This window comes from Melozone crissalis, unplaced genomic scaffold (assembly GCF_028551555.1).
Source record: "Melozone crissalis strain CALT ecotype California unplaced genomic scaffold, PUWL_Pcris_2 ptg000092l_1, whole genome shotgun sequence".
Taxonomy (NCBI): Eukaryota; Metazoa; Chordata; class Aves; order Passeriformes; family Passerellidae; genus Melozone; species Melozone crissalis.
Genome location: NW_026535869.1, coordinates 1,135,495 through 1,161,444, shown reverse-complemented (window position 1 = coordinate 1,161,444; position 25,950 = coordinate 1,135,495). Strand labels below are relative to the sequence as shown.

The 25,950-nt window shown below is 60.1% G+C and overlaps 2 protein-coding genes across 4 annotated transcripts in view; both read left to right on the top strand.

The window, feature by feature from the left end:
* Positions 1-5,133: 5,133 nt before the first annotated feature.
* Positions 5,134-14,663, top strand: LOC128947200 (uncharacterized). Its single transcript, XM_054291400.1, has 13 exons — positions 5,134-5,210; positions 8,142-8,201; positions 8,395-8,436; positions 8,540-8,614; positions 8,739-8,775; positions 9,032-9,081; positions 12,301-12,489; positions 12,637-12,699; positions 13,398-13,436; positions 13,548-13,622; positions 14,196-14,232; positions 14,359-14,389; positions 14,513-14,663. Exons 1-12 carry the CDS (start codon positions 5,141-5,143, stop codon positions 14,381-14,383), a joined length of 762 nt encoding a protein of 253 aa, XP_054147375.1. The 5' UTR covers positions 5,134-5,140; the 3' UTR covers positions 14,384-14,389; positions 14,513-14,663.
* An 8,837-nt stretch (positions 14,664-23,500) lies between these two features.
* Positions 23,501-25,950, top strand: part of DSCAML1 (DS cell adhesion molecule like 1) — a 99,104-nt gene continuing 96,654 nt past the window's right edge. For all 3 annotated transcript variants that reach the window (XM_054291537.1, XM_054291538.1, XM_054291540.1), the window contains exon 1: positions 23,501-23,625. In XM_054291537.1, coding sequence (XP_054147512.1) covers positions 23,583-23,625 — 43 coding nt within the window. In that variant the 5' untranslated portion in view covers positions 23,501-23,582. The remainder of the gene's footprint in view (positions 23,626-25,950) is intronic.

Genomic DNA, 25,950 nt, shown 5'->3' with positions numbered 1-25,950 from the left:
CCTGTTATCCCCATGCATTAGAGGGACTTGATGCTTTCCAGCTCCTCAGTGTTGGTCTGTATCTCCTGACCCTTTGAATAATTGCCTTGAAATGCCAGTGCTGGTTGATTTTCTCTTTATGCTTTACTGGAAGCAGGAGATGGCTGAGGATGGAGCGGTGCCGTCACTGCCTGATCTCTATCTCAGCTGCGTTGGAGGCGGCAGGGATGAGCCAGCTCGGTGCTGACAGCATTGCTGAGGTGTTTTTCCAAGCAGAAATGGCTCTCCAGGCAGGCAGAGGTGTGCCTGGGACGGGGTGGTGCCCACGGCTCTCGGCTCCAGCCTGGCAGTGCCCGCAGCACCCTGTTCCATCTCACTGACCGAGGATCTCCTGCCCTTCCTGCTGCTCCCAGCACGCCTGGCTGTGTGATGGGAGAGCTGGGGCCTGCCACAAAGCTCCGTGTCAGGGCTTTCAGAGCTCTGCACAGCCCTCCCGTCACACAGCATGCTGTCCTGGCTGGCTGGAGCGTGCCCTGGTTCCTGACCTGCCCTGGCCACTCCAGGTCTGGTTTTGTGCAAGGTGCTGCTGGATACAGGGCAGGCACCAGGTCCTGGGTGTGCCTGACACTGAGCCAGGCTGGACATGGCCCTGCTGCCCAGCCTGCCCTGAGATGGGCTGAGTGATGGGACTGAAGCCCAGTGAGCTGTGCCCCTGGCCTGGCACCCCTTTCCCAGCTCTCAGGAGGCAGCAGGGGCTCTGTGCTGTGTCTGCAATCCCTCTGTGTGTGTTTTCTGAGCTCCCAGGCTGTTCCTGGCTCTGAGCACAGCTCAGGGCAGAGTCCAGGCCTGCTGGGCTGTGGGAAGGGAGGTTTCACAGCCAGGTGAGCGTTTCCCTTCACCTGCACCCTGCAGGCACCCTGACTGCTGTAGAACCACTGAATGCTTCGGGTTGGAAGGGATCTTCAAGGCCAGCAAGCTCCAAATCCCTGACACACTTTCCACTATCCCAGGGTGCTCCAAACCCCATCCAACTTGGCCTTGGACACTTCCAGGGACGCGGCAGCCACAGCTCCTCCGGTCACCCTGTGCCAGAGCCTCACCACCCACGTAGGGAAGAATTTCCTCCCCATATTCCATTTAACCCTGTCCTCCGGCAGTGGAAGCCATTCCCTCTGTCTCTCCAATCCATTTTTTGCCCCCAGTCCCTCTCCAGCTCTCCTGGAGCCCCTTTAGGCGCTGAAAGGGCACTGAGCTCTCCCTGGAGCGTCTCTTTTCCAGACCGGACACCGCAGCAGTGTCCCGAGCAGAGTTGCTCCATCCCCCTGAGCATCCCCGTGCCTTCCTCTGGGGGGCTCAGGGAGCCGCGGGGGCCGGGCCGTGCTGGCCGCGCCCCCGCCGCTGCCCGCGCCCCCCGCCCCGCAGCGCCGCCCCCGCCCCGCCCGCCCGCTCCCCTTTGTGCGGCAGCCCCGCTCCGAGCTCCGAGCTCCGCTCCGCTCCCCGGCACCGCCCGGAGCCGCGGGGCCAGCCCGGCTCGGCCCGGCTCCGCCCGGCCAGCTCAGGTGGGTCCGGCCGCCCAGGGGTCTCGGGGGCGGTGGGGAGGAAAGGAGGGAACGGAGGGAGCGGGGGGCTCGGGGTGCGCCCGGCAGCGCCGCTCGGGGTGCGAGCCCCGGTACCGGCTGCGGGACCGAGCCCAGCCCGCTGCCAGCGCCCCCGCCCCGCTGCCCCGGGGCATCGCCCCCCGCCGCCCGCATCCCGGCCCCGGCGGCTGCCATGGCAACGCCGGGTACCGCGCTTTCCCTCGGCCCACCGTTGCCTGGTTACCAGCCCCCCGTGCTGGGGGGATGCCCCACCCGCGACCACCGCGGGGAGAGCCGGGCACGGGCGGTGCTGTGCAGGGCTGCGGGGAACCGGGGGATGCCGGGGAGATCCCGGGCAGCGGGGGGTCCCGGGGAGCCGGGGGGAGCCGGGGGATCCCGCTCCGGCAGCCCTTGGCAGCGCTGTGGCTCCTGTTGTTCCGTGTTGTAGTAACACCGTGCGTAAACAGCCGAGCGCTCAGCCCGGGCAGGCGTACGGAGGGAGGGAGGAAGGGAAGAGCAGCGTGTCTCTCTCAGGGTGTGTGATTAATGCTTCCAAAGAAACGGGTTTCAGAGTCCATGTGGTGGAACTTGGATCTCGCAGGGATGTTTCTGTGGGAGGGAGAGTGACAGGTGGTTTGTGTGGATGTGAATGAGCAGCGCGAAGGAGCAGCCTCTCCTCTCGGGGAAAGCCGTGTGTGGATTGGAATGGAGCACCCATCTTGGCAAGCCCACAGCGCTCTGAGATGCTGGTGGGTCCCGCTGGGATTTCCAGCCCCGCTGGGTGGTTTTGCCCCCAGTTTGAAACAAAGACAAACCCGGAGAATCCCCGCTCACGCACAACTGGACCAGGTTCTCAGGCGGAGTGGAGTGGAGAGCTGCCAGCATGGATGCCATGGCTGCCACGCCAGGCCACCTGTGGAACCTGCTGGAGGATATCCTGTGCCTGCAGGGTGTGAGCCTGCCTGCACCTTCCCCCCATCGGCCTCATGGCCCACACTCACCTGGAAATCTTATCTGCTTTGTCTCAACGTGCCCATTCAGGTAAAGCATGGAGGAAGCCACGGCTGTGCTGGGCGTGGAGGGCACTCCCTGGCACAGCAAAGCAGCAGCTCTGTGTCCACCTGCTCCCCCGTGTTTGCCTTGCAGGCTGTTTGTGTGTTTGCAAGGTGTGACGAGGCCGCTGAGCTCTGCAGCTGTTGTGCCCCCGAGCATGGGGAGGGCACCGCTGGCACTGGCAGCAGGGAGGTGTCCTGTCCTGCCCTGTGCCAGCCAGGGGCTGTGCCACCTCTCACCACTCTGTGCTGGGGCAGTGCTGCTGGGCACTGCTGCCTGCCTTGTGCTCACGGTGGTGACAGCAGAGGAGAGAAGGGAGAAAATGTCTGCTCTGATGTGCTGCAGAGCGCGGCCCTGCTGTGGTACCCAGCGCACCCAGGAGCCTCAGACAGCTCCCTGCTGCTCTGCCGGAGTGTTCTGATGGTCTGGGGCACTCTCACCACCAGGATCCTCCAGGGAACCCCTCCTTTGTCTCACCTGTGGCATTCTCCTGGCCGATGCCCCTGCAGAGCCAGGTTATTCAGCTGGTGTGTGACCAAACAAGGGTTTGGTGGGTCCAGGCAGGTGCACGGTCAGGTTTACAGCCCTTGGTTATCTGTTAATCAAATAAGGAGGGATCAGGAGCAGCAGACTCCTGTGGAAGGTGATGCTTTGCACCTGCTGGGTTCCCTGGCCAGGCAGCCTTAAGCTCAGCAGGGTTTGCACTTCACCCAGTGAAGGATTGGCCTCGCTGCCTCATTGGGGTGTCCTCGGGGGTCTGGGGACTGTGCTGAGCCCCACATGGCTGAGGCTCCTCAATGGTTTAGGGTCAGTTCCATGAGGCTGGAAGAAGCCCTGCAGGAGTTCTGGGGCACAGGTGAGGGATGGTGTGCTCAGAGACACTCCAAACCAGCAGAAGAGACAATCACACTGCAGCAAAGCGTGTCTCCCAGCCTCTGAATCAGCACCAGATTTGGGAAGGGCCATCCACACCGGAATGGCGAGGGCTGGAAATCTTCTCTCCTCTCTCATTTAGCAGCACGAGGCACAACAACAGGCACATTAATAGGCAGATTGATGCTGACGTGAAATGGCAGAAGAGCCCATCTCTGCAGAGCTGGAAATGTCCATTCACACATGCACGCTCTTCACCGCCCCGGGCAACGGAGCGCTGCTGTCACGGTCTGGGGGGCTCTGCACAGAAACCAGAGATTTTAACTGGCTCTGATCTTCAGGAGATGCCCTGAGGACTCCTGACGGAAGGCGGAGGCTGCGCTCTGATGTCTGAGACTTGACAGGGCAGAGCCATGCAAAACAATGAAAAGGAAAAGGGGACTTGGAGATCCAGCTGCGTTACAAATTCACCTGCCTCGCTCTGGCAGGATTTGCTGCTCTGCAGAGAGCTGAGCCGGGCAGGAGAGACTGGCTCTGTCTGCCCGGATTTGCTGCTCCTCTCCTGGCCCGGACTCCATGCACGCACACCCACCAAGCCAGTGGGAATGGGAAGGAGGGATCCTGCAGGAGGAAGAGGCTGAGAAGGAGCCGTGGCTGTGCTCTGCGTGGAGGGAGTGGTGGCTGTGCGTGTGGCAGGGCTGTGAATCATCGGTGGCGCGCGTGGGTGCGGGCGGCTCCCAATGCCAGGGTGGCACCCTGCCCTGTCACCCTGCCCTGTCACCCGGCCTTGTTGGTGTCACCCTGGCTGTGCTGGGCAGGGACCCTCACCATGGAGCCTCTGGCAGCACTGGGTTAATCCCCCAATGTGACCGTGTTCACAGGGGTCCCAGGATGAGGGAAGAGATGAGGATCTGACTCCATGTTTCAGAAGGCTCGATTTATTATCTTATTATATATATTATATTAAAACTATACTAAAAGAATAGAAGAAAGGATTTCATCAAAAGGCTTTGTGTCTCAGACAGAGAGTCCAAGCCAGCTGACTGTGATTGGCCATTACAAACAAACCAACATGGATCAATCCCAGATGCACCTGTTGCATTTCACAGCAGCAGATAACCATTGTTTACATTCTGTTCCTGAGGCCTCTCAGCTTCTCAGGAGGAGAACTCCTAAGGAAAGGATTTTTCATAAAACATGTCTGTGACACCCCAACCCACTCCCATCCACATCCTCCCAGAGAACAGCAAACTCTGTGTACTTCCTCGCTCTGTGCAGCTGCTTCCTGCCCCCTGAGCCTCTCACAAATTCCTGCTGCCTCCTCCTGCCACCGGCTTTTCTATGGGGGTGGGGATGGTGGGAAGATATCTGGTGTCCCCCAAAAAGCAGCAGGCTGAGCTGGGATGAGAGGGAAGGCGAGTTCTGGGCGCTGCTGCTTGGCTCTGGTGCTGCTCCGCCTCTCTCCATTTTTCACCGGATCTCGCAGTTTTAACAGGAAACCCCCTTGTTTTGGCTGAGTCACAGGCATTGCCACTGCCCGTGCTGACTCCAAACTTTGTGTCACCAGTGGGAAGCAAGCAAGGAAAGATCTGGGCTGTGGGACGTGGCAGCTGCTGTTTTCCTCTCCATTCCTGTGCCAAGGCACAGCTGGAGTCACCATGAGGCGAGCAGAGCGGCAAACCCTCGGCAGCGCTCGCTCTTCTCACTTTATTTCAGCTTCAGGAAGAGGTGGGTGGGCCAGCTTGGAGCAACCCAAAAAACCTGTGGCTCTTTGCGAGGCATATGCTCCCTTGGAGGCGAGCTGGGCTTGCACTGTGTGTTTGCCTTGGGAGCAGGGACACTGCCAACCCTGGCGGCTCGCTCGTGCAGAGATAAGGCTGAGCGCAGGCAAGTGTGTGAATTCTAGGAACTGAGATGGAAAAACAAAGAGCATATGTGTGCTGCGTGCTTGGCTCGGCCCAGCAGCGAACTCTGCCGCGCTGCGTGCGAGGAGCCAAACGCTGAGCAAAGCCTTTGTGGGGTGTGTGTGTATGGCTGGGCAGGGCCCAGTGCCACGTGGAGGGGCTCAGGGCAGGAAATAACACAAAACTCCCAGAGTGTGTTCTTCAGGGAATGCTCTAGTAGCGGGCAAACAGCAGCAAAACAGCAAAAATCTTTTGAATTATTTGTTTGAGAAATATGGGAGCCAATTAATATTGATCACAGCACGAGAGCTGGGTCACAGCCCTTGTGCACACACAGAGCCCTCGTGGGGTAAAGTGGCTGAATTTGCAGCTTCCAACGCAAGAAAAGGGGCATGTGCAGCTCGCAGCGACTGTGCCACCAGCTGTGGGCTCTTTGTGTGCGTTTCTAAGAGCTGGTAATTACCCCGAAATCTGCATCTCAGCAAACGAGGGCGTTTGTCTGCCCGGCAGCTGCAGCAGAGGGGGATGAAACCCTGCAGTGCTCGGGTAAACACTTCGCCTTCGGAATGCAAACCGTGGGAGGGAGGGAGGGACGGGAGCCACCCTGGGATGCCGCTGGTTGTGATGAGCAAGGCGGGGTCTGGGAGGGTCGGTGGGGCTCCCACCTCTGTGGGTGCACTGGCAACCGCTGGGGCCGGCTCTGGTGGGCATTGCTGTGCCAGTCCGGGAGTGTGGAGCACAAACTGCGGGAAGCGGCCGTGGCAGGGTCTGAGGGGTTGGAGCTTGCAGCGGAATCAGGTCAGGCTCCGCAGGGACTGCTGGAGAGCGGCTCTGTGCCTCGTCAGCGAGCGAGCTGAATTCCTGCCGTGTCCAGGGCCCCTTCCTTATCGGCACTAATCCAGCGCGGCAGCTGCGGCGGCTCCGGAGCGCTCGGCGCTCCCGATAACCTCCCTGGCAGCCCCGAGCCCTCTCCATGGCCCGGACCATGTATGGGCACCCAGCCCGGCGCGGGGCACGGGGTGAGCGCCTGGCACCGCTGACACCGCGGGCAGAGCTGTGGGGACGCTGACAGGGCCAGCCTGGCACCGCTGACACCGCAGGCAGAGCCCCGGGGAGCCGCGGGGACGCTGACAGGGCCAGCCTGGCACCACCCGCTCCGAGGGGGCTGCATCGGCCCAGCCCTCCACTGCCAGGTGTGCCCCCCACAGAAAACCGGGTCTGCAGTGCAGGACGGGGAGCAGCTCCCCGCTGTCCCCTGGCTGTCCCCTGGCTGTCCCTGCCTGTCCCTGGGGGCTGCAGGAGGGATTCTGCAGCCAGCCGTGGGTAGCGATGCCCTCCCTGGGCACAGCAGCGCTGCCCCGACAGTGAAGGTGCCCATCCCAAGGGTGTCACCCTGGTTTTTTAAGATTTTCTGTCTTCTGATGTTGACATTCTGGTAGTGAGCTTTCTCACACGCTTTCTGTAAATAACTCATTGTTTTGCATTCCTTTATAGAAAAGGAGAGAGTTGATGGGCTGTTGGTTTGTCCAGTGTCATTGGAGAGGTGGCACTGCCACCCTCCAATCCTCTGTCACTCTCAGAAATCTATAAATGTTAGAGTCGGAAAATAAACTTCCCTTTTCTCTTCACCTTGAGAACAGTGGTGTGGGCTTGTGTTCTCTCGTGCCCTATAGGGACACAAGGGCAGCTGGGGTCGTGTCCCCCTGCCCGAGCTGGCCCGGAGTGTCACAGCCTGGCCACAGCATGCTCAGAGCCGGGGGAAAGGTCCGAGCTCCGGCCGGGTGTCCCCAGTGAAGGGACAGACACAGGAGGGGACACCGAGGTTATTTCTGGCCTCTGCTTGGTGCTGCAGGGAGCCCGGAGGGCGAGCGAGTCTTTGAGCTCAGTCCCACCAGGGCCGCTGGCCTCATTGCCGGTGTAATTGCTCTGCTAATTGGGACAGATCATCACCAGGGGCCGGGTCGGGGGCTCATGGCCGGGTGCTGTGCCGAGAGGAGCCCTGGGATGCTCAAAACCAATGAAGTTTTAAGAGCAGATGTAGGAAGAGCGAACTAAAATTGTTCTTCTTGCCTCTTCTTCCGTGGTGTCTCTTAAATCTTCTTGAGGAAGTTTTTAATTGAAACGAAAACCGCATTAAAAAAATAATAATCCCAAGTGTGAATGGAGTCTGTCCCAGTTTAGAGGCTGGAAATATTCAGCAAACTGGTTAAGTGATGCCAACTTCTCCCAAAGACAGCGGGATTTAGGCTTGAGTGTTTTAGCAAACTAGGGTAACTGTAAATCCAGCCTCTTTTTTTATTATTTTTGTCTCTGTGGAGGTTTAGGTTGAATATTAGGAAAAGGTTCTTCCCCCAGAGGGTGCTGGCACTGCCCAGGCTCCCCAGGGAATGGGCACAAAGGCTGCCAGAGCTCCAGGAGCGTTTGGACAGCACTGCCAGGGATGCCCAGGGTGGGATTGTTGGGCTCTTGGCCCCATTGCCTGCAGAGCAAACTCGAGACTGCACTGAGGTTTATGCCAAGTGGAGACGGTCGAAAATGCCTCCAAAAAAAGTCTGTGTGGCTGCTGAACCCCTTTCCTTGCTGCCTTTGAGCTGCTGGGCTGGGCACAGCGATGGCACCGGGTGTTTGCCAGGACCAGCCTGGCTCTCCCCGTGGCGTGGGCTGGCTTTGGGCTGCCTGCAGTTCCCCCGTGCTCCTCCCTGGCCTTGTCCCAGTGCTGACACCCTCTCTCCCCTCTCTCCCCTCTCTCCAGCAGCCATGGAGGCCGCGCTCATCTTCCTGTGCTCCCTGCTGGTGCCCGCAGCCCTGGCAGACGGTGAGTGCCCGTGCTGCCCCCACACAGCTCAGGAACGGGCTGGGGAACCTGGAACGGCCTCCACACAGACCCAAGGGGCTGGAGGGGATGTGGGGCAGCAGCCATGAGAGCCCAGAGCCCCAGGGTTTGTGGGGAGCTGGCAGGGCTCACCAGGGGCTCGCTCACCTCACCCCCCCATTCTGCTCGTTTGCAGTGGCCACCCAGGAGAAGGAGGAGGAGGATCCCTTTAACTATGGTGAGTGAGCATGGCTGAGTGTGTGGGGGTGCCGTGGGCAGCAGGGAGCTGTCCCCTCCCTGGAGCCAGCAGCAATGAGCCCTGTGTGTCCCCCCCGTCCCAGATTACCAGAGCCTGAGGATCGGGGGGCTGGTGTTCGCCGTGGTCCTGTTCACCGTGGGCATTCTCCTCATCCTCAGTGAGTTGGGGATGTGCTGGGTGCTGGGCTGGCAGGTGGGGCTGCAGGGGCTGTTCCCGTGGTGGGAAAGGCCCCATCCCATTCCCCCTTGGGTCACGCTCACGTTGCTGCTCTCCCCTTGCAGGCAGGAGGTGCAGGTGCAGTTTCAAGCAGAAGCCCAGGTGAGTGGTGGGGAACACCTCCCTTGGAAAGCCCCTCTGGATCCTCCTGGGCTCCTTCTCACAGCTGGCAGAGGGGCTGCTCTCTCTGGGTGTCCCTTTGGGGTGCCCAAACTGGGGGAGCAGCTCTGCCTGCTGCCCCTGCACCTTCCTGGCCACCCCAGCCCCTGATGGAGCTCAGATCCCAGCCCCTGGTGGGGCTCACACCCCAGCCCCATCAGATCCCAGCTCTGCCCTCACCTTGCTCCTCTCCTTGCAGGGCTCCAGGGGACGAGGAGGCTCAGGCAGAGACCCTGATCACCTCGAACGGTAAGGTCACTGTCCTGTGGTCCCTGTGCCACCTCCCCCTGCCACAGCCCCCTCCCAAAGCTGGGCAGGCACCACAATCCCCTCTGCTCTTCCCTTTGCAGCAACGGCGGCACCGAAGGCAGAGAACTGAGCAGGAGCCAATGCTGTGAGTCCAGGCCAGGATGGGAGGGACAGCTGGGATTACCTGTGGGGCTCTGAGCAGAGCAGTGGGACTGGGCAGCTCTGCATCCCTGGGATGGGCTGGGGGCGAGCGCTGGTGGGGTCCACAGCAGGGAAACTCAGCACTGGTGAGGGCCTGAGTGTGCACAGGCAGCCCAGCAGGAAAAGGAAGCATCTGCCTGGATTTTCCCTTGTGTTACACTTCCTTTTCTGCTGCTCCTCCGCCCCTGAGCGGTTTTGGTGTTAGGGTGTCGGCAGCAGGGTGGGGATAGCCTGGCCATGGCAGCGGTGTGGTTAAAGCCTGGCCATGGCAGCAGGATGGGGATAGCCTGGCCATGGCAGCAGTGTGGTTAAAGCTGACCCCTGCCCTGCTCCCCACGCAGAGCCAGAGACCCCAGGAGGGACACCCAGAGCGCAGATGCCCGCAGCCTGTGAGGACACTGAAACCCCAGCTGCAGGAACCTCTCGAGCCGCGGGGCTGCCGTGCCCGTGTCCCCTCTGTGCTCCAGCACCGGTTCTCTGTCCCCAACCCCACTGAACTCTGCTCACTGTCCTCTCTGCCTCCCGTGGTGTGCCACGTTGCTGTGAGATGATCCTTGCCTCTAGGGCTCGTTGTTGCTGGTGTTGTAATCGTGACTTTCTCCTCGCCCTCCTCGTGCTGTGCGTGTGGTTTGGGCTCGGTAGGACCGGCAGGTCTCTGCCCTTTGGGGTGCCCCCCACGCCTGGGGACAGGGGGCTGTGGGTCAGGGACCCCCCTTCCCTGCCCAGGGCCAGCAGCACAGCCCCCCTGGCTTTGGGCAGGGCTTGGGGACCTGCAGTGCCCTGGGGACCTGCCCAGCCATTTCAGGGCCACCCGTCCCCATTTCAGCAATAACCCCCTGCATGCCCCAGCCTAAAAACAGCCATGGTGGGGGGTGGGCCAGGCAGGGACATCCCTCCCATGGCTCTGCCCTCCTCGCTGGGGTCACTGGGGTGCTGGATTCAGGGCTGAAGGGAGCTCTCCTGCCTCTCCTGCTGGGCACTCCCTGCCAAGGAGTTGTTTCTGTCCCTGCTCAGACCTTGGCGTGCTGCTTTAAGTGTGGGGGCAGAGGAGCCCGTGAGGTCCCCAGCACGGTGACACCGTGGGTGAGGGCAGCAGCACAGCAGTGACCTCCCTGACCAGCACACACCAACTCCTGCCCATGAGCCAGAGCTGGGTGGGTGGCACAGTCTGAGGGCTGAAGGGAACCAGAGATCCTGTCTGTGCTTGTCTGTGGCACAGAAGGGGCAGTGGCATCTCCTCCTGGTGCTCCCTGCCCCTGCTGGTGCCTTGTCACCCCCTGTGCCACCCGTGTCAGTGCTGTGTGTTGTCCCGTGGTGGTTTCATGTCACCCCCAGTGCCACCTGTCCCCTCTCCCCATGGAGCAGCAGCAAGTGGCACTGGGTGATCCTCGGGGCTTTTGCACACCTGAGCTTGCACTGTGACAACGTGCTGAGCCCGGAGGTCATTGTCACCCTGTGTCCTCTCATGGGCCAGAGGCAAACCTGTGATTTTTGGCTCTTACCCACGTCCATGGGCAGGTAAAGCCTCGGCTGGGGCTGGGCACTGCCAGCTTGGGTGGGGCAGCACTGGGGGGTCCCCAGGGCTTCACTGAAACCCCTCAGGGTGCCATCCCCACACCGGGAAGGGGGTCCTGTCCCCCAGGATGGTTTTGAGAGGAGTTTCTGCTGTGTCCATCCCTCTGTGGCGGCCCTGCCTCCAGCGTGCTCTGTGTCCCTGCATGCTCGGCATCACTCGGTGGCACCGGGAAGCTCTGTCCCCTCTGTGCCAGGCAGAGGGGCCGTGTCTCTCGTGTTGTGTCCCTTCCCTCCGTCCTGGCTGTTGCAGAGCTCCGTGCAGGGCAGACCCCGGCCCGGCCCCCGAGTGTCGCGGTGTGTGTCCCGGTGCTGTCCCTAGTGTGCCGTCGGTGTTACCACGAAACAAAGAGCTCCCTGTGGTGTGTGAAATGGCCAAACCCTGACTGTTGTAAAATAAACTGAGCTATTGTGTCTCCTTTTAAATAGGCGAGTGTGCTGCTGTGCTGGAGGGCTGGTGTGCTCTGTGCTGTGACCTAAGGGGGAAGGAATAAAATATCGTTTCTATCGGTGCCTGCCTGCCTTGTCTCGGGGGCCGCGGCGTTCCCAGGGCAGCCTGGCAGCTTCCCACGCCGTCCCAGGGTCAGGGGAGCGGGGGCAGCGCCCTGGGCAGCACAGCCGGGCTTTGTGCCGGCCGAGCCCCGTCCTGCTCCCTCTGCAGCTCAGCAGAGCCGGAGCCCGTGGGAAGGGAGCGCGGGGGCGTGGCCGCGGGCGCTTTTGTCCCTGGGTTTTTTGGGAACCGCATTGTCACGGTGCTGGAGGCACGGCCGCGGACACTTCGGCCATGGACACTTTTGTCCCTCAGTTTTTTGGGAGCCGCCGCGTCTGGCTGCTGGAGGCACGGCCATGGACACTTTTGTCTCTGGGTTTTTGGGAGCCGCTGTGTCACGCTGCTGGGGACACGGCCATGGACACTTTTGTCCCTGGGTTTTTGGGAACCGCGGACACTTTTGTTCCCTGGGCGTTTGGGAGCCGCTGTGTCGCGCTGCTGGCGCGCCGCTCCGGCGGATGCTGAGCGCTGCCAGGGCGCGGTGACAGCGGCGACAGCGGTGACAGCGGAGCCGCTGTGACGGCCCCACCTGGGCCAGCACCCTCCTGGGGCTTGGCTGCGGCCCGTGGCACCGGGGCCGGGCTGCCGGGGGCTCCGGGGCTGTGCCAGCCCTGCCGGGGGGAGCGAGCGTCCCTCGGGGCCGGCTCCCACCCCCGGCCGGGTTAATCGGCTCGAGCGCGTGATTGCCGCTCGCTGATGGCGAGATTAGAGCAAACTGGATTGCACAGCCCTGCTGGCAGCTGGCCACGCCGGGCCCGGGGCTGGCACCGCCCGGGGAGGGGCGCGGCATCCCGGTGCCCACCGCCCGCAGGGATGCGCGGTGCCGCCGGGCCCCGGAGGGCGCTGAGCTGGCACGGAGGGGCTGGCACGGCTGAGGGGGACACCCTCGGTGCCAGGCTGGCAGGACGGGCCGTGCTGCCCGCTCCGCTCCAGCAAAAGGCGGTCGCAGCCTGTGTGTGAGCCCATCCTCGGCCGGTCACCGCGGCGGGAGGTGAAGCCCAGCAGGGCGGACAATGGGAACGGGAGGGAGCGCCGCGACAAGGACGCGCAGCTCGGGGTGCCCAGCCCTGCCCACGGCTGGCACGGTGGGCGCTGCCCCTGCCCTGCCCTCCCCTCCCTCTTTCCCAAAGGCGGGCGGGAGCCCTGTGCCTCCCCTCGTGACTGCGATAAACATTACACCGAGGCCATTAATGTTTAATGAGGTTTGTCTCCCAGTTAATGCGCGCTCCCGTGGGTGCCCACTCGCAGAGCGAGGCGCCCGCCGGAGCGACGACACGCCGAGGCCATGGGGGACGGTAAGGACAGTAAGGGACACCTCCCTGCGACAGCGGCGCCCGTCCCTCCCACCCCGGGGGAAGCTCTCGGTGAGGATTTGGGGTGGGCACACGCGGGGTTGGATCCTCAGAGCTCCACATCGGTACCAGCCGGAGTTTGGCTTCTCCTGGGCGTGATTTCTCCTTCCGAGCTGCTCCCGGCACAGGGCTGAGCTGTCAGGTAAGGCGGCCGGAGCGGTGACACGGTGACGAGCTCGGTGACACGGACAGGGGTTGTTGGGGTGCGTCTGGTGCGAGGTGTGAGCCCCAGGGCTTGTTCAGTGTGTGCTCTGAGGGGACAGAGCCGCTTTGGAGTCCTGCAGGCAGCGGCACTTCCCGAGGGGGCACTGGGTCCTGCCTGCAGCTGCACCTGGAGCTCCTGAGCATCCTGCAAGTGCAGCCTGCAGTGCATCCCGTGAATTTGCCCAGAATCCTGCAATTTGTCCAGTATCCTGCAAGTGCATGCCGTGAATTTGCCCAGGACAAGCATCCTCCAAATGCAGCCTGCAGTGCATGCCGTGAATTTGCCAAGGATGTTGAAGCTCCCGGGGTGAGACCCAGGAGTTTCCTGGCTCAGCTGCGTGCCAAGGAGGTCACAGCGCTGTCACTTGCTGGTCCTGGTCTCTCCCACCTCCGCACTGTGAGGACGTGGCTCTCACTGGAGTTTCTCCTCTTTTCAGAGCAAGTGCCTGAGCAGGGCCAGGACAGGTTCAGCTACGGTGAGTGTGTGCCCGGGGCTGGGCAGGGGGGTGGCAGCCCCTGATACCCTGCACTGGGCTCTGCGAGAGCCTGGGGCTGGCCTGACACCTCCTGGCCGTGCTCCTCCCCAGACTATGACACCATCCGCAACGGGGGGCTCATCTTCGCAGTCGTGGCTTTTGTCATCGGGCTCCTCATCATCCTCAGTAAGTGCCTGCGTGGGCCGGACACCCCTGGGCGCTGCTCCTGCTGCACTCAGCCCCTGCTCTGGCTGGGAAGGGGCTGGGGGGCACCAACCCTGCCCCACGGCAGCAGGGGTGGGCACAGCCTGCCCCCGGGGCTGCCTGGGAACTTTCCATCCAGGCACGCTCCCAGCTCAGGGCGAGTTGGGAGGGAGACCACGTAAATATTTTGTGTTTCCCTGCCAGCGCCCGGGCTTCAGAGGGAAGGTCACTCATTAAAAATAGCAGAGAAAACTCTGACATTTCCAGAGAGGGGAGCCAGCGTTCCCAGAGCCCTCCAACCTCGGCAGCTCCCAGACTGACCCAGTGTCAGCACTGTGGCCCTGCCAGGGTGTTCTGGCACCGCTCTGTGCAGGGCGGCTGCGGTCACAGCTGCTGCAAGGATGGTACTCACTAATTTTAGGGGGAAAAAAACCATGGAAAGCGGCAGCACTTGCAGCCATGGGGCAGCTGGAGCCTGTGGGCAGTGCCAGGGCTGCAGGGGTGGCTGGGGTGGGTGGGGGAAGGCTCAGCCTCAGTCGCTCCTCTCGCCCCCAGGCCAGCGGTTCCACTGCGGAGGGAGGAAGAAGAGGAGGTGGGTGTTGGGCTTTCATCTCTGCTGCCTGTTCCAGTCCTGTTGGACAGAGCCAGGGTTCAGCCCCATTCCCCCCTCTCTCAGCCACGTTGCCCAGTGTAACCCTTCTCCCTATTTGCTCCACAGACAAGGGAACGAGGACGAGCTGTAGGTGCAGGTAGGAGCTCCCTGCGCTGGGCAGCGATGCTCTGGGGTACTCGTGCTCCAGGGAAGTACTCCTGGGCAGGTCCCTGCCCTGGGGGCACGCTGGCCATGTCCCCCTCGCTCTCCCCAGCTCCAGAGCTGCGGTGCCCCCATGGAAGCAGAGCTGCAGCCGAAGCCCAGCACTCCTGGCCAGCGGCCACCCCTGACCCCGCTCCAGTGGATCCATTACCCCGCAGGGCCAGAAGGCAAATTACCCTCGTGCTTCCCCCTCTCTTGGACCCAGCGAGAGTTCCTCGGCTAATAAAGTTCAGCTCTGAGAGGTTAAACTGCGTGCCCGAGGCGTTTGAATCGCCCACTCTCCTGGCCCGGCTCCAATCCCTTTTCTGCCCTGCAGACCCAGGAAAGGCTCCGGCAGCCCGGGGCACGGGGCAGTCGCCTCCGCCCTGGCTTTGCTCCGGATGTTTCTTCTCCCGGCTGCGGGTCCTGGATCCTGCGGCACCTCCCTTTCCCTTGGGATGCCCAGGTAGCAGCTGGCAGCACCGCGGGGCTCTTTGTGTGCTCCTGTCTGGCTGGGATGGGGTTAATTCTGTCCCTGGCACCCTGGCCATGCTGGGCTGTGTGCTGGGATGGGGTTAATTCTCTCCCTGGCCATGCTGGGCTGTGTGCTGGGAGCTGGGGAGGTGTTGGGAACGCTCCAGTTCTGGTTCCTGCTGCTCCCACAGCAGCAGCGCTGTCCCTGGGGTGGGCAGGATCCCTGCAGGGGACACGGCCAGGACAGCCCCAAAGTGACCACAGGGACATTCCAGAGCAGGAACGTTCCTATACCTGACACCTGCTCAGGTATGGGAGAAAAGGGAAAGGAGAAAGGGGGGTGCTAGGGAGTTACATTTGCCTCACAGAACAATCCTTCCCAGCAAGGGTTGGGCATCACCTGCAGAGGGCAAGCGGAGAATTTCAGCCTTCTGCGTTTCCTCTTTTTCCCTTTTCTTGCGCTCACGCTCCCTCTGCTTTCACTTTATAAACTGCCTTTATCTTTTTCCCCGCGCGTTTGGGGGATTTTCCCTGCTTTTAATCCCTGCCTGCCCCGCTGGGGAGGGGAGAGGTGGAGCAGCTCAGTGGGTAACTGGTGTCCAGCCAAGGTCAGCCCAGCCCAGCTCCACAGAACACGATCCTTCTGGGTCAGGAGCGGGGCTCGGATGAAGCACGGAGCTCTGTGGGAGCTCTCGGCACTCTCAGCTTCGGATCCAGCCAGAAACGCCTCTTAAAAAAAAAAAAAAAAAAAAAAAGCAAAACTCTCCCACAATTGGGCAGCGAGCGAGGAGGAGGAGGGAGGTTGGCTCTGAGTGCCAGAGCTGGCCCGACACAGACCCCTAGTGACAGCAGGGCACAGGGCTGCCTGTCCCCAACCCCTGCAGGGCACAGGGCTGGCTGTCCCCAACCCCTGCCAGCTGGGCACAAAGGGGCCCTGGGCACCCCAACCACGCAGAGAAGGAGGGGATCAGGCAGGGATCCAGCAGGAGGGAGCTCACTCCCAGCCTGGGGCAGCATTTATGGAAGTGCATTTACCAGGAATGAAATATAAAGTGAAACCCCAACTGTAAAAACTTTAATTGCATCATTTGGAATATTGAAGGGCTGAGAAAATGAGAAAAACCCACAAACGCAAAGACACCAAATATGTTTTAAACGTCATTTTGGCTGCAGCATATAAATAACAAGGATTACTAAAATTCAGCAAAATGACAGCTGCTTATTTGCAGCAAATGGAATTCAGAAATATATGCATTTGACTCCTCTCCTGAAAACACCATCAGCCTTTTTAAGAGCTTTTAGTAAGTAGTCGTACATAATCCTAATAATAATATTTCACCTTGCCTTTCTTGTCTGTTCAGTCCCATCTCATTACTTTGTTATTATGTGTTACTGAACATTTGTCAGTCTGGGGAAGGTTTGGGTGAGGAACCCCAGCTCAGGGGTGTCCTCCCCTCACCTGAAGCCACTGTGCTTGTTCAGGTGTGCAAGGGGCTGCCCTCAGTGACCCCGAGCATCCCAGCACAGCCGGGATGGAGAAACCAACTCTGGGGTTGGTGTGGGCTTCGATGGAGGTCAGACATTGACAGAAAAATAGGATTAGCTGGGGGAAGGTTATTAGGCAAAATCCGTGCAATTTGTCTAATCTGAGGTGCTTATTTAACACAGTAAGGAGATTATTTTGGAATATAATTTTGACTTGAGAGTGACCCACTAATAAAGACTCGTTGCAGCTTTGCACAGCTCAAGCAGAACAGGAGTCCTTCAACCAAGGAAGAAAATGGTTAATGGTTAAACTCCATCCGTCTTAGAGGTGTTTGTGCAACTAAACGATCCTGAGATTCTATGCAAATTGCCTGTTTAACAGCACTGAAGGGTTTGGTCACATCGGAACTGCCCTGGCCGTGCCTCACTGGGTCCGGTGGGGCTGTGTCCCCCAAAAGCAGCAGCTGAGGGTCCCAGGAGGCAGGAGGGCAGCAGGGTGTGAAGGGAACTCATCCTCAGCAGGGTGTGAGGTGAACCCATCCTCATCCAGGTCCCGCAGCCCTGAGCCCAGGGCTCCCCTCCTGCCCAGCCCCTCCCTCCCCAGGACCCCACAGACAGAACCCCCGTGGCTCCGGGGCCGGGGATTAGGGAGGGAAAAGCCGTGTCTGGAGCTCTGTCTGGGCACCAGATGGCATTAATGGCATTATTCTGCACGGCTTGGGGGCTTGGGGACAGCCACGTGTGCCCGCACCTGCCCGGCCCCACGCCCCAGCTGGGGATGGGGTGTGAGGTTTCTGGGACTAGGTGAGAGGCGAGAATTTGACTCCGTGTTTTCAGAAGGATGATTTATTATTTTGTGAGATATTACATTATATACTTTATATATTTTATTTATTTATTTATTTTTATTTATATATTTATATATTTATATATAAATATATAAATATATATTTATAAAATATATATTTATATAAATATATTAAAATATATATGAATATATATAATAGATAATATATAGTATATAGTATATAGTATATACTATATACTATATACTATATACTATATAATATATAATATATAATTTTATAATGAAATATTATATTATATCATATCATATTCTATCATCATATCATATTACATCATATCATATTATATCATACTATATCATATCATATTCTAAAACTCTATTGAAGAACGATAAAGCATATATCACAAGGTTAAACAAGAATGACAATGAAAACTCTTGCCTGACTCCTCAGAGTCCGACACAGCTGATGGTGATTGGTCACTAATTAAAAACAATTAACATGGAACCAATCAAAGATGCACCTGTTGGTAAATGCTCTCCAGGCCACATTCCCAAGCAATCAGATCATTCTATTTTTCATTTTTTTCTGAGGCCTCTCAGCTCCCCAGCACAAGGTCCTGGCCGAAGAGGATTTTTCAGGAAATATTCTGGGGACACTGATGGGGGACAGGGGCAGCACCCAAACCCACGGGCAAGGCCAGCCCCCGGCTCTTTCCCTGTGCTCCTCGCTGAGGAGGTGTTGGCCTTCTCCCCTGAACCAGGCAATCCCGGGGGATTTCTCTCACAGCCCCTTGAGCCATTAATCTGCTCAGAGCAAATCTTTTTCTGCGGCGCAAAGGGGATTGGGTAAATAATACAGTGGGCAACTGGAGTGCCCTTTTCCTCTGGGAAGGCTTCCAGAGGCAAACAGCTTCCCCTTTGGAGCTGGTTATTTATTCCCTGTTTGCTCCACCAGGCTCTGGATGGACAGGTGGGAGGCAGAGGGGCTCTGGCTGGCTGTGGCCTGTGCTCATCCCTGACTGGGAGAGAGGGGATGAGGCAGCACGGAGCAGCCAGGGAGGAGCTGCCAGCCCTGCCCGCGGTGCCAGGGACGCGTTTCGCCCGTGAGGAAACACAAATGCAAAATGTCTCCTCGTTAGTTTAAAGAGGAGAGCGGCAAATGGTGACTCAGGGAGCCAGAGAGGAGCGCTGGAGAGAGGAGAGATGGGCTGGGCTGGCGGGCAGCCAGACACGTGCCTTGGGCTCGCTCTGCTCTGCTCTGCTCTGCTCCCGAAAAGGCAGCGCATCCAGCAGCAGCACCTCTGCAAGGGCAGCAGAGCTGGAATTACCCTCCAGCCCCAGGAAATGGCAATACTGACCCAGGAAAGGGCATTATAGCCCCAGAAAATGGCATTACAGGCCCAGGAAATGGCACTCCAGCCCCAGGAAATGGCATTATAGCCCCAGAGAATGGCATTTCATCACCTGGAAATGGCATTACAGGCCCAGGAAATGGCATTATAGCCCCAGAGAATGGCATTTCAGCCCCTGGAAATGGCAATACTGGCCCAGGAAATGCCATTCCACTCCCAGGAAATGGTACTCCAGCCCCAGGGAATGCCATTCCAGCCCCCATTTCCCTGTCACACTGCCCCAAGGAGGAGGTGATTGGGAGTATCTCCTCAAGGCAGCCCAGGACGGGCAGGCTGGCTCCTCCCGGTGGGATTTGCAGTGGGATGCGCAGCAGGACGTGCCTGGAAGCACAGGAGGGTCCCCACGAACCCAGCCCGTGCCTCAGGACCGTGCCTTGCAATCACAGAGGTTGGAAAACCCCTCTGAGACCATCCAAGTCCATTAACTAGCGCTGCCAGCACTAAAGCAGAGGTTTAGTGGTCCCCAGAGGTCACATCTGTACACATCTGTCTCCTAAATCCCTGCTTTAAATCCCTCCACGGCTGTCCTGGGCAGGCTGTTTAGCCCCTGGAGCTTGGTAGAACCGTGCAAAGCCCCTGGAGCTGGTGAGGACCCGGACCCCGCTCTGCTCCCCGCTCCCCTCGAAGCCCCGGCCCCGTTCCCCCTGCCCCGGTCCCGCTCAGCCGCGGAGCGCAGCGACGCTAGAGGGAACCAAACCCCAGCTTCTGTCCGGGAAAGAGCTGCTCCTCGGGAAGCCTTGGGAGCATCCCGGCTGCCCGGCGAGGATCCGGGCACGGGGAACGCGGGAGAACAGAGCCGCAGGATGGTTTGGGCTGGAGTTTTGAACTGCTCCCCGTTTTGGTGTCGCTGTGTGCTCACAGCCTCGAGTGCCAGGGTTCCCTTATGGAAACTCAGCTGTTCTGCAGTGCGCACACAAAGGGCTCAAGCAGGATGTCGTTTTTGGGTACACTGACCTGCTGGCACCGGTTTGTCCAGGGGTTTTACTGAGGCACAGCCCTGGACGCCTTCAGGGCATTTGTCCTCCCTCCACTCCATGTGGCATCCACCTGTCCCCTCTGCCACCGGGGAAACTGAGGCACTGGGGGTGCAACCACAGCCCAGTGGGGTCCTTCCCCCCTCAGCATCCACACTGGGCCAGCCTTGGGGTTGGGAAGGAGAGGCACGGTGTTCCAGAACAGGTTTGGCCGGAAGAAATCCTACCCAGGCATGCCCAGCGCTCCTCCACACAGGTGCACCCAATAATCAGCTGAACCTCATCCTGCAATTACCCCACACCTGCCCACCTGTTCCTGGTGGGGCTGGGCTGGCACAGGGTCTGTGCAGGACGCAGTTCTTTGTCCCTGCGGGCCGTGGTGTCCGGTGAGGGGTCACAGCGGGCTGGCCCTGCCCGGAGAGGGGCTGCGAGGGTAAGTCGGGACGCGTGGGAAGCGCTTTGTGCCAATCGGCTCCAGACAGATAAGGAGCCCTGTTGTTTTAATGAGCGCTTCCTGCGGGGATTTGTCTGCGAGGGCGGCCGAGGGCGCGGGGCTGGGGCCGGGGGGATGTGGGATGCCGGAGGTGGGGTGTGCTCAGATCGGGAGGATGTGGGTGAGGTGTGCCCGGCCCGAGGGATGCGGGATGCGGGGGGCTGGCCCCGGGGGCTGTGCCCACCTTCCTCTTGGCCGTTCCCCTCTGTGTGCCCGCACGGAGAGTGGGTTTTCCGAGTATTAGTGGAAGAATTGCCTTTAGGGGGAAATACCTCACTGGCTCACAGGGACGCTGCTGAAATCCCCAGAGCTATGGGGCAGCCTGGAGCTGAGTGTAACTCTGCCCAGAGGCACAAGAAATGCCTGCCAAGCGGGAGATTGAAGGGGAGATGTTTCCAAAGGGCTGCAGGATGCCCCGTGACCTCAGGAGAGGCAGCAGGACCCATCCTGTGCAATTCCTGCCGTGCTGAAGGAAGGGTCCCTCCTCCCAGGGCCTGCTGGGCTCAGAGCTGTGCGTGGGCACGCATTACCATCATTTCTCCTGTGTCTCATGCAGAGTTTGGGCCAGGGAATGAATTCCTCAGTGGGAGCTTCACCTTTGAACCGTGCAGCTGGGCTGGCTGCTGGCTCTGCAGGCTGCCTGGGAGCAGGGCAGTGGTACAGGGAGCCTGGGATGGGCTTCTCCTCGCCAGCCACTGCTGGCCTGGCTGCCTGCGAGCCGCCTGCGCTGCCCAAATAATTACCCTGGAGATTTCCTGCCTTTCCTCATCACACCACACGAAGCACACGTTGCGGCTCTGCCTGCTAGCAGGACACCAGCTTTGCGGGCAAAGGTAACACACAAACGTTTCCTGTGCACGCCAAACACGGGGCTGTGGGCAGGCTGCTGTCCCCAAAGGGTGGCTGGGCCAGAGCTGAGCCCCAGGTGTGGACTGGCAGGAGCTCCTGCTCCGGAGCTCTGGCTGCCTGCCCAGTGCTGCCAGCCCTGCACGTGTGCCTGGCTCAGTGAGCTGGCACAGGGCCTGGGCTGAGCCCTGCTCAGGGCCTGGGCTGAGCCATCCGTGGAGGAGCAAACAGAGCTGGAGTGAACGGCACAGGAAGCCCAAGGACTCACCAGGGCTGCCCCAGTGTGAGCCAGGCTGAGCGCTCGCCCTGCCAGCCTCAGGTTTGCACTCTGGTGCTGCTCCCAGCTCCTGTCCTGGAGGAAGGAGCCCATGGTGGGCCAGGTCATGGTGGTGGGTTGGTCCTCTGAGCTGGGCATGGTGAGGAAGCTCACGAGAGCTGCTGAGCAGCCACGGGAGCTAAAAATGAGCAGCGTTTACTCCCCCTGCTCACATGGCTCACACAGAGATGTGTGGTGCCAGCGGGTGCCCTGCCAGCCCACACAGCCCCATTCATTCACTCCGGAGCGTAGGAGGGTACCAATCCCACCTGAGGCCGAGGCGCTGGGTGCTGGTTTGCAAAGTGCTGTGGCAGGTTCCAGGCTGGCAGCTCGCTGTGAGCACGCCGGGCTGTGCTGCCATCCTGCAGCAGCTGCCGGGGAGGGAAGGGGGCAGATGCCTGGCATGTGCCTGGGGCTCCCCAGAGCCCGGGCTCCGCCGCTTGCCTGGGTATGGGCCTGCATACCAATTTCCCTGCCAAGCACCAGCGAACATCTGCACGGCCACGTAGGTGGCGATGCGAACGCACCTCGGCTCCTGGCGGGCGTGTGGGCACCGCGTGTGCATCAGCTGCTGCCTCGCTGCCCAGGGGTGCCAGCGTGGGGCTGGCACGTGCCCGCGTGGGAGGGCTGTGACACCCACGAGCCGCTGAGGTGGCCTGGGAACGGGCTGGGGAGGGGGTGGTGACGGCGCTGCCGAGCTCGACAGCACCATGGAGGAAGGGGAAGCGCATCCTTGGGGAGGAGGAGGAGGAGGAGGAGGGACGGCTGTGGTGTGGCAGCACGGGCACGGTGTTTGCCCCTGTTTCTGCTGCTGGCACTGATCAGGTGGCAGCGGCCCCACTGTGCTCATCACTAAGGTGACAGCAGGGAGGGGACAGGGGACACGGGGTGGGCATGGAGGACCCCGCGTCCTGGCAGCTCCTCCGTGTCCTTTGGCCACATCCCTCTGAAATGGGAACTCCCACCCATGGGTACCCCCTCGGTGAGCTCTTCAGGGGATTCTAGGTGTGAATGCTTGCAGTGAGTCCATGAGGGCTGGAAATGGCCACGGAGCTGTTGTTTTCCCAATTTCCGTGACGATAGTTGCGTTTTCAATTAAATCTAAACAGCGCTTTTTTAAAAATCCCAACGTAATGTTTTTCCTGCTGGTTGTTTTGTTTGAAATCTGAATGCTTTAATCTTTCTTTCTGTTTATTTTCCAACAAATTGGGCTTGTAAAGGCTGTTTTGGAAAGCAAAGAAAACCTGCTATAATCACTTCAAGAAAAGACACTCTGAATGCTCTAACGGTCCAGACAAATTGGCTTTGGTGTGACTAAGTCTTGGGGAGTACAAGCTCCGGCTTGAGCTAAGCCTTGGATAAATACACCCCAAAGTAAAGCATTAGCTGGTATTTGTTTGTTATTTGCTGGCTGGAGGGATGAATGTGTAATGAATCTGCTGGCCCTGTCTCGCTTGTGTCCCCTCTCCTGGGAGCAGCAGGGGATGCAGCAGCCCTGCTCACCCACCCTCACAAATGTCCAAAGCCACGCTGGACAGGGCTTGGAGCAACCTGAAAGGTGTCCCTGCAGTCTGCAAGGTCCCTTCTGACCCAAACCGCTGCATTGTTTTTGTCCTCTGGGTGCTGGATGAGCATACAGGAGGCCTGGGGAGCAGGAGGAGTGTCCCGAGTGTCCCAGGCGTGCTGCTCACCTGCAGCCCAGGCCAGGGCGGGGCTCACCTGGGGCAGGGCTGCAGGGCACACCTGGGGCAGGGCGCAGGGCACAGGGCACAGGTCTCACCTGGGGCAGGGCTGCATTGCACAGGGCTCACCTGGGGCAGGGCTGCAGGGCATGGGGCACAGGGCACAGGGCTCACCTGGGGCAGGGCTGCAGGGCACGGGGCACAGGGCACAGGGCTCACCTGGGGCAGGGCTGCATTGCACAGGGCTCACCTGGGGCAGGGCTGCAGGGCACAGGGCTCACCTGGGGCAGGGCTGAATTGCACAGGGCTCACCTGTGCCGCTTTGTGGAGATGGGGCAGCGCCAACCGGGGCTGGCGGCCCAGGGACGGGGGCGAGCGCAGCTCGGGGGCTCTGCCAGCCCTGGCGCACGCCGAGGAGGAGGAGGAGGAGGAGGAAGGGGCTCGGCCGGCGGGGGCCGCGGCCGCCCCCAGCCCTGCGCGGCGCGGGGGGGGCGGGCGCGGGCGGGAGCCCGGCCCACGGGCGGGAGCGGAGCGGGGCGGAGCGGGAGCGGCGCTGGGCACCTCAGCCGGGCTGGCAGCGGCGGCAGGAGCGCGGCACGCCGGGGCACCGCACCTCCGCAATTGCGCCGCAGCCCGGGGCCAGAGCTGCTCTGTATGGCATGTGGCTGGTAACTTTTCTCCTGCTGTACTCTTTGCCGAAAGGTACGTGCGGACCGCGGCGGGGGCGGCGGGGGTCCCCGGCAGCGGCACCGGGCGGGTGGCACCGGCTGCTCCCTTCCCGGGGCTCTCGGTGCTCCGATTCTCGGTCCCGCATCTCTCGGTGCGCCCTCCCCGGCGTCCCGGGGCTCTCGTTGCGCCTTCCTGGGCTCTCGGTGAGCCCTCCCCGGGGTCCCGAGGGTCTCGGTGAGCCCTGTTGGGATCTCCATACGCCCTCCCCGGGGTCCCCGGGCCCTCGGTGCGAGGTCCCGGGGCTCTCGGTGCGCCTTCCTGAGCTCTCGGCGCGCCCTCCCCGGGGTTCCGCGGCTCTCGGTGCCGCGCTCCCGCTGCGCCCTCCTGAGTGCCCGGGATTGTCGGTGCGCTCTCCGGGAGCGCTCGGCCCGGACGGCGCGGCGGGGAGCGGGGCTCGGAGCGCGGAGCGGGGCCGGTCGGTACCGGAGCTGCCCGGGGCTCGGAGCGCGGAGCGGGGCTAGGAGCGCCGGGCTCGGAGCGGGGCCGGTCGGTGCCGGCGCTGTGCGGGGCTCGGAGTGCGGAACGGAGCCGGTCGGTGCCGGCGCTGTGCGGGGCTCGGGGAGCGGAGTGATGCCGATCGGTACCGGCGGGGCTCGGAGCGCGGAGCGGGGCCGGTCGGTACCGGCGGGGCTCGGAGCGCGGAACGGAGCCGGTCGGTGCCGGCGCTGTGCGAGGCTCGGGGAGCGGAGTGATGCCGATCGGTACCGGCGGGGCTCGGGACGCGGAGCAGGGCCGGTCGGTGCCGGCGCATCCCGGAGCGGCTCCGCGGCGCAGCCCCCAAGGCGGCGGTGGCAGCCGCGGCCGGGACCCCGCACCGACGGGCGCAGCATCCCCCGGCGGGGCCTCGGCGGCACCGAGCGCTCCGCGTCTCCCGAGCGCTCCTCAGTCTGATCCCGTGGGCAGGAGAAACCCAGCCGTGCCTTAAAATTCGCATCCTTCCCCCTAGGAAGGCTGTGTGAAGTGTAACCCAGCGGTTTGACATCAATCAGATTATAGATAAATCATAAATGTGGGGGGGGGGGGGGATGGGGAGAACCGTGGAATAAGCGTGTCAAGGAGACACACGCTGGAAGATTATGGATTAATTTAAAGTTGGGCATTAAGTGGATGCTGCCCACATCCAGCGAGGTGATACTCTAAGTGAGTCTCTGCTCTAGATGCAATTAAAGAGAGGCAGGAGCTGCGTGGAGCACGGGCACTTAAATCCCACTGCGTTTGTTACAAACAATCGATCCGTGTTACATAAAGGAATTTCCGGATCTGCGGGAATTTTTAATTATGTTTCTGTAATAAATTACCTCTTTGCCCACGACCCGACCTGCGGATGCGGGTGCTGGAAGCGCCCACCTCTTGGAAAATTGTCTGCTTGGAGGATGTAAAATGACATTTGCCCTAATTATGGTCTCTGACATTTGAGAACAGCGAGGGGGAAATTTTAGGAAATGAGGAAAGTGAAAGAAAGGGGACGGAGCTGCCTCCTTGCATGAGACCTCTCTCGCTGCCCATTACCCCGTTAGCTGAATGTTAATCCAATGAAAAATATTTACTGAGCTTTAATAGGGCACCCTCTCCAGTTGTGCGGTGATGATCAATTATTCCATCAATTATTAATTATGGAATAGCTGCTTCATTCGAGCTGGGGTGAAGCTGCTTTTGGGAGCTTTCCCCAAAATCGCTATTGTGCTTCAGATCTGCTGAGCTGAACGTGCCAGCGTCTGCTTTGCTTACATTTGCATTTTTTACCGTGCTAAAAGGAAAAAAAACAAACCTGGAAACAAATAACCGTCGAGGATGCCATGATTCCTTTCGACCCCCAGTCGTCAAAATAATAAAGAGCTGTACTGGTTTATTGCTTTTTGCATCTTTTCAGCCCCAGCTTCTTGGAAAAGGGATCTCTTCCCACAGAGCTATCTCTTCGCAGAGGAGCAAATTAAAAGCCTCCATTAGCACAACTCCTCGTGGCCTCATTTTACATTTTATTTCTTAAAAAAAAAATAAATTAAAAAAAGGAGAAATCTTCAGCATTGAGCAGTCCTGGTGATGCAAAGTGTTAACGTGAAGCGGTTCCAGAGAGAGGACAGCAATACAATGGAAGTTTCATTAGAATAATAGGATAAAAAAAAATGAATTGCTTAATGCATGATAAACCTTTCAGATACTTAATATTTCTGGGCATCGAAGCGCATCCTTTTAACGTGCTCCTGCTGTAGAACAAGAGCTCAAGTAGAAACCGAAAGCAGATAAACATTTGATCCGAGGGACCCCTGAAGTTTAGAAATCCCTTGATGGGCTGTAGCT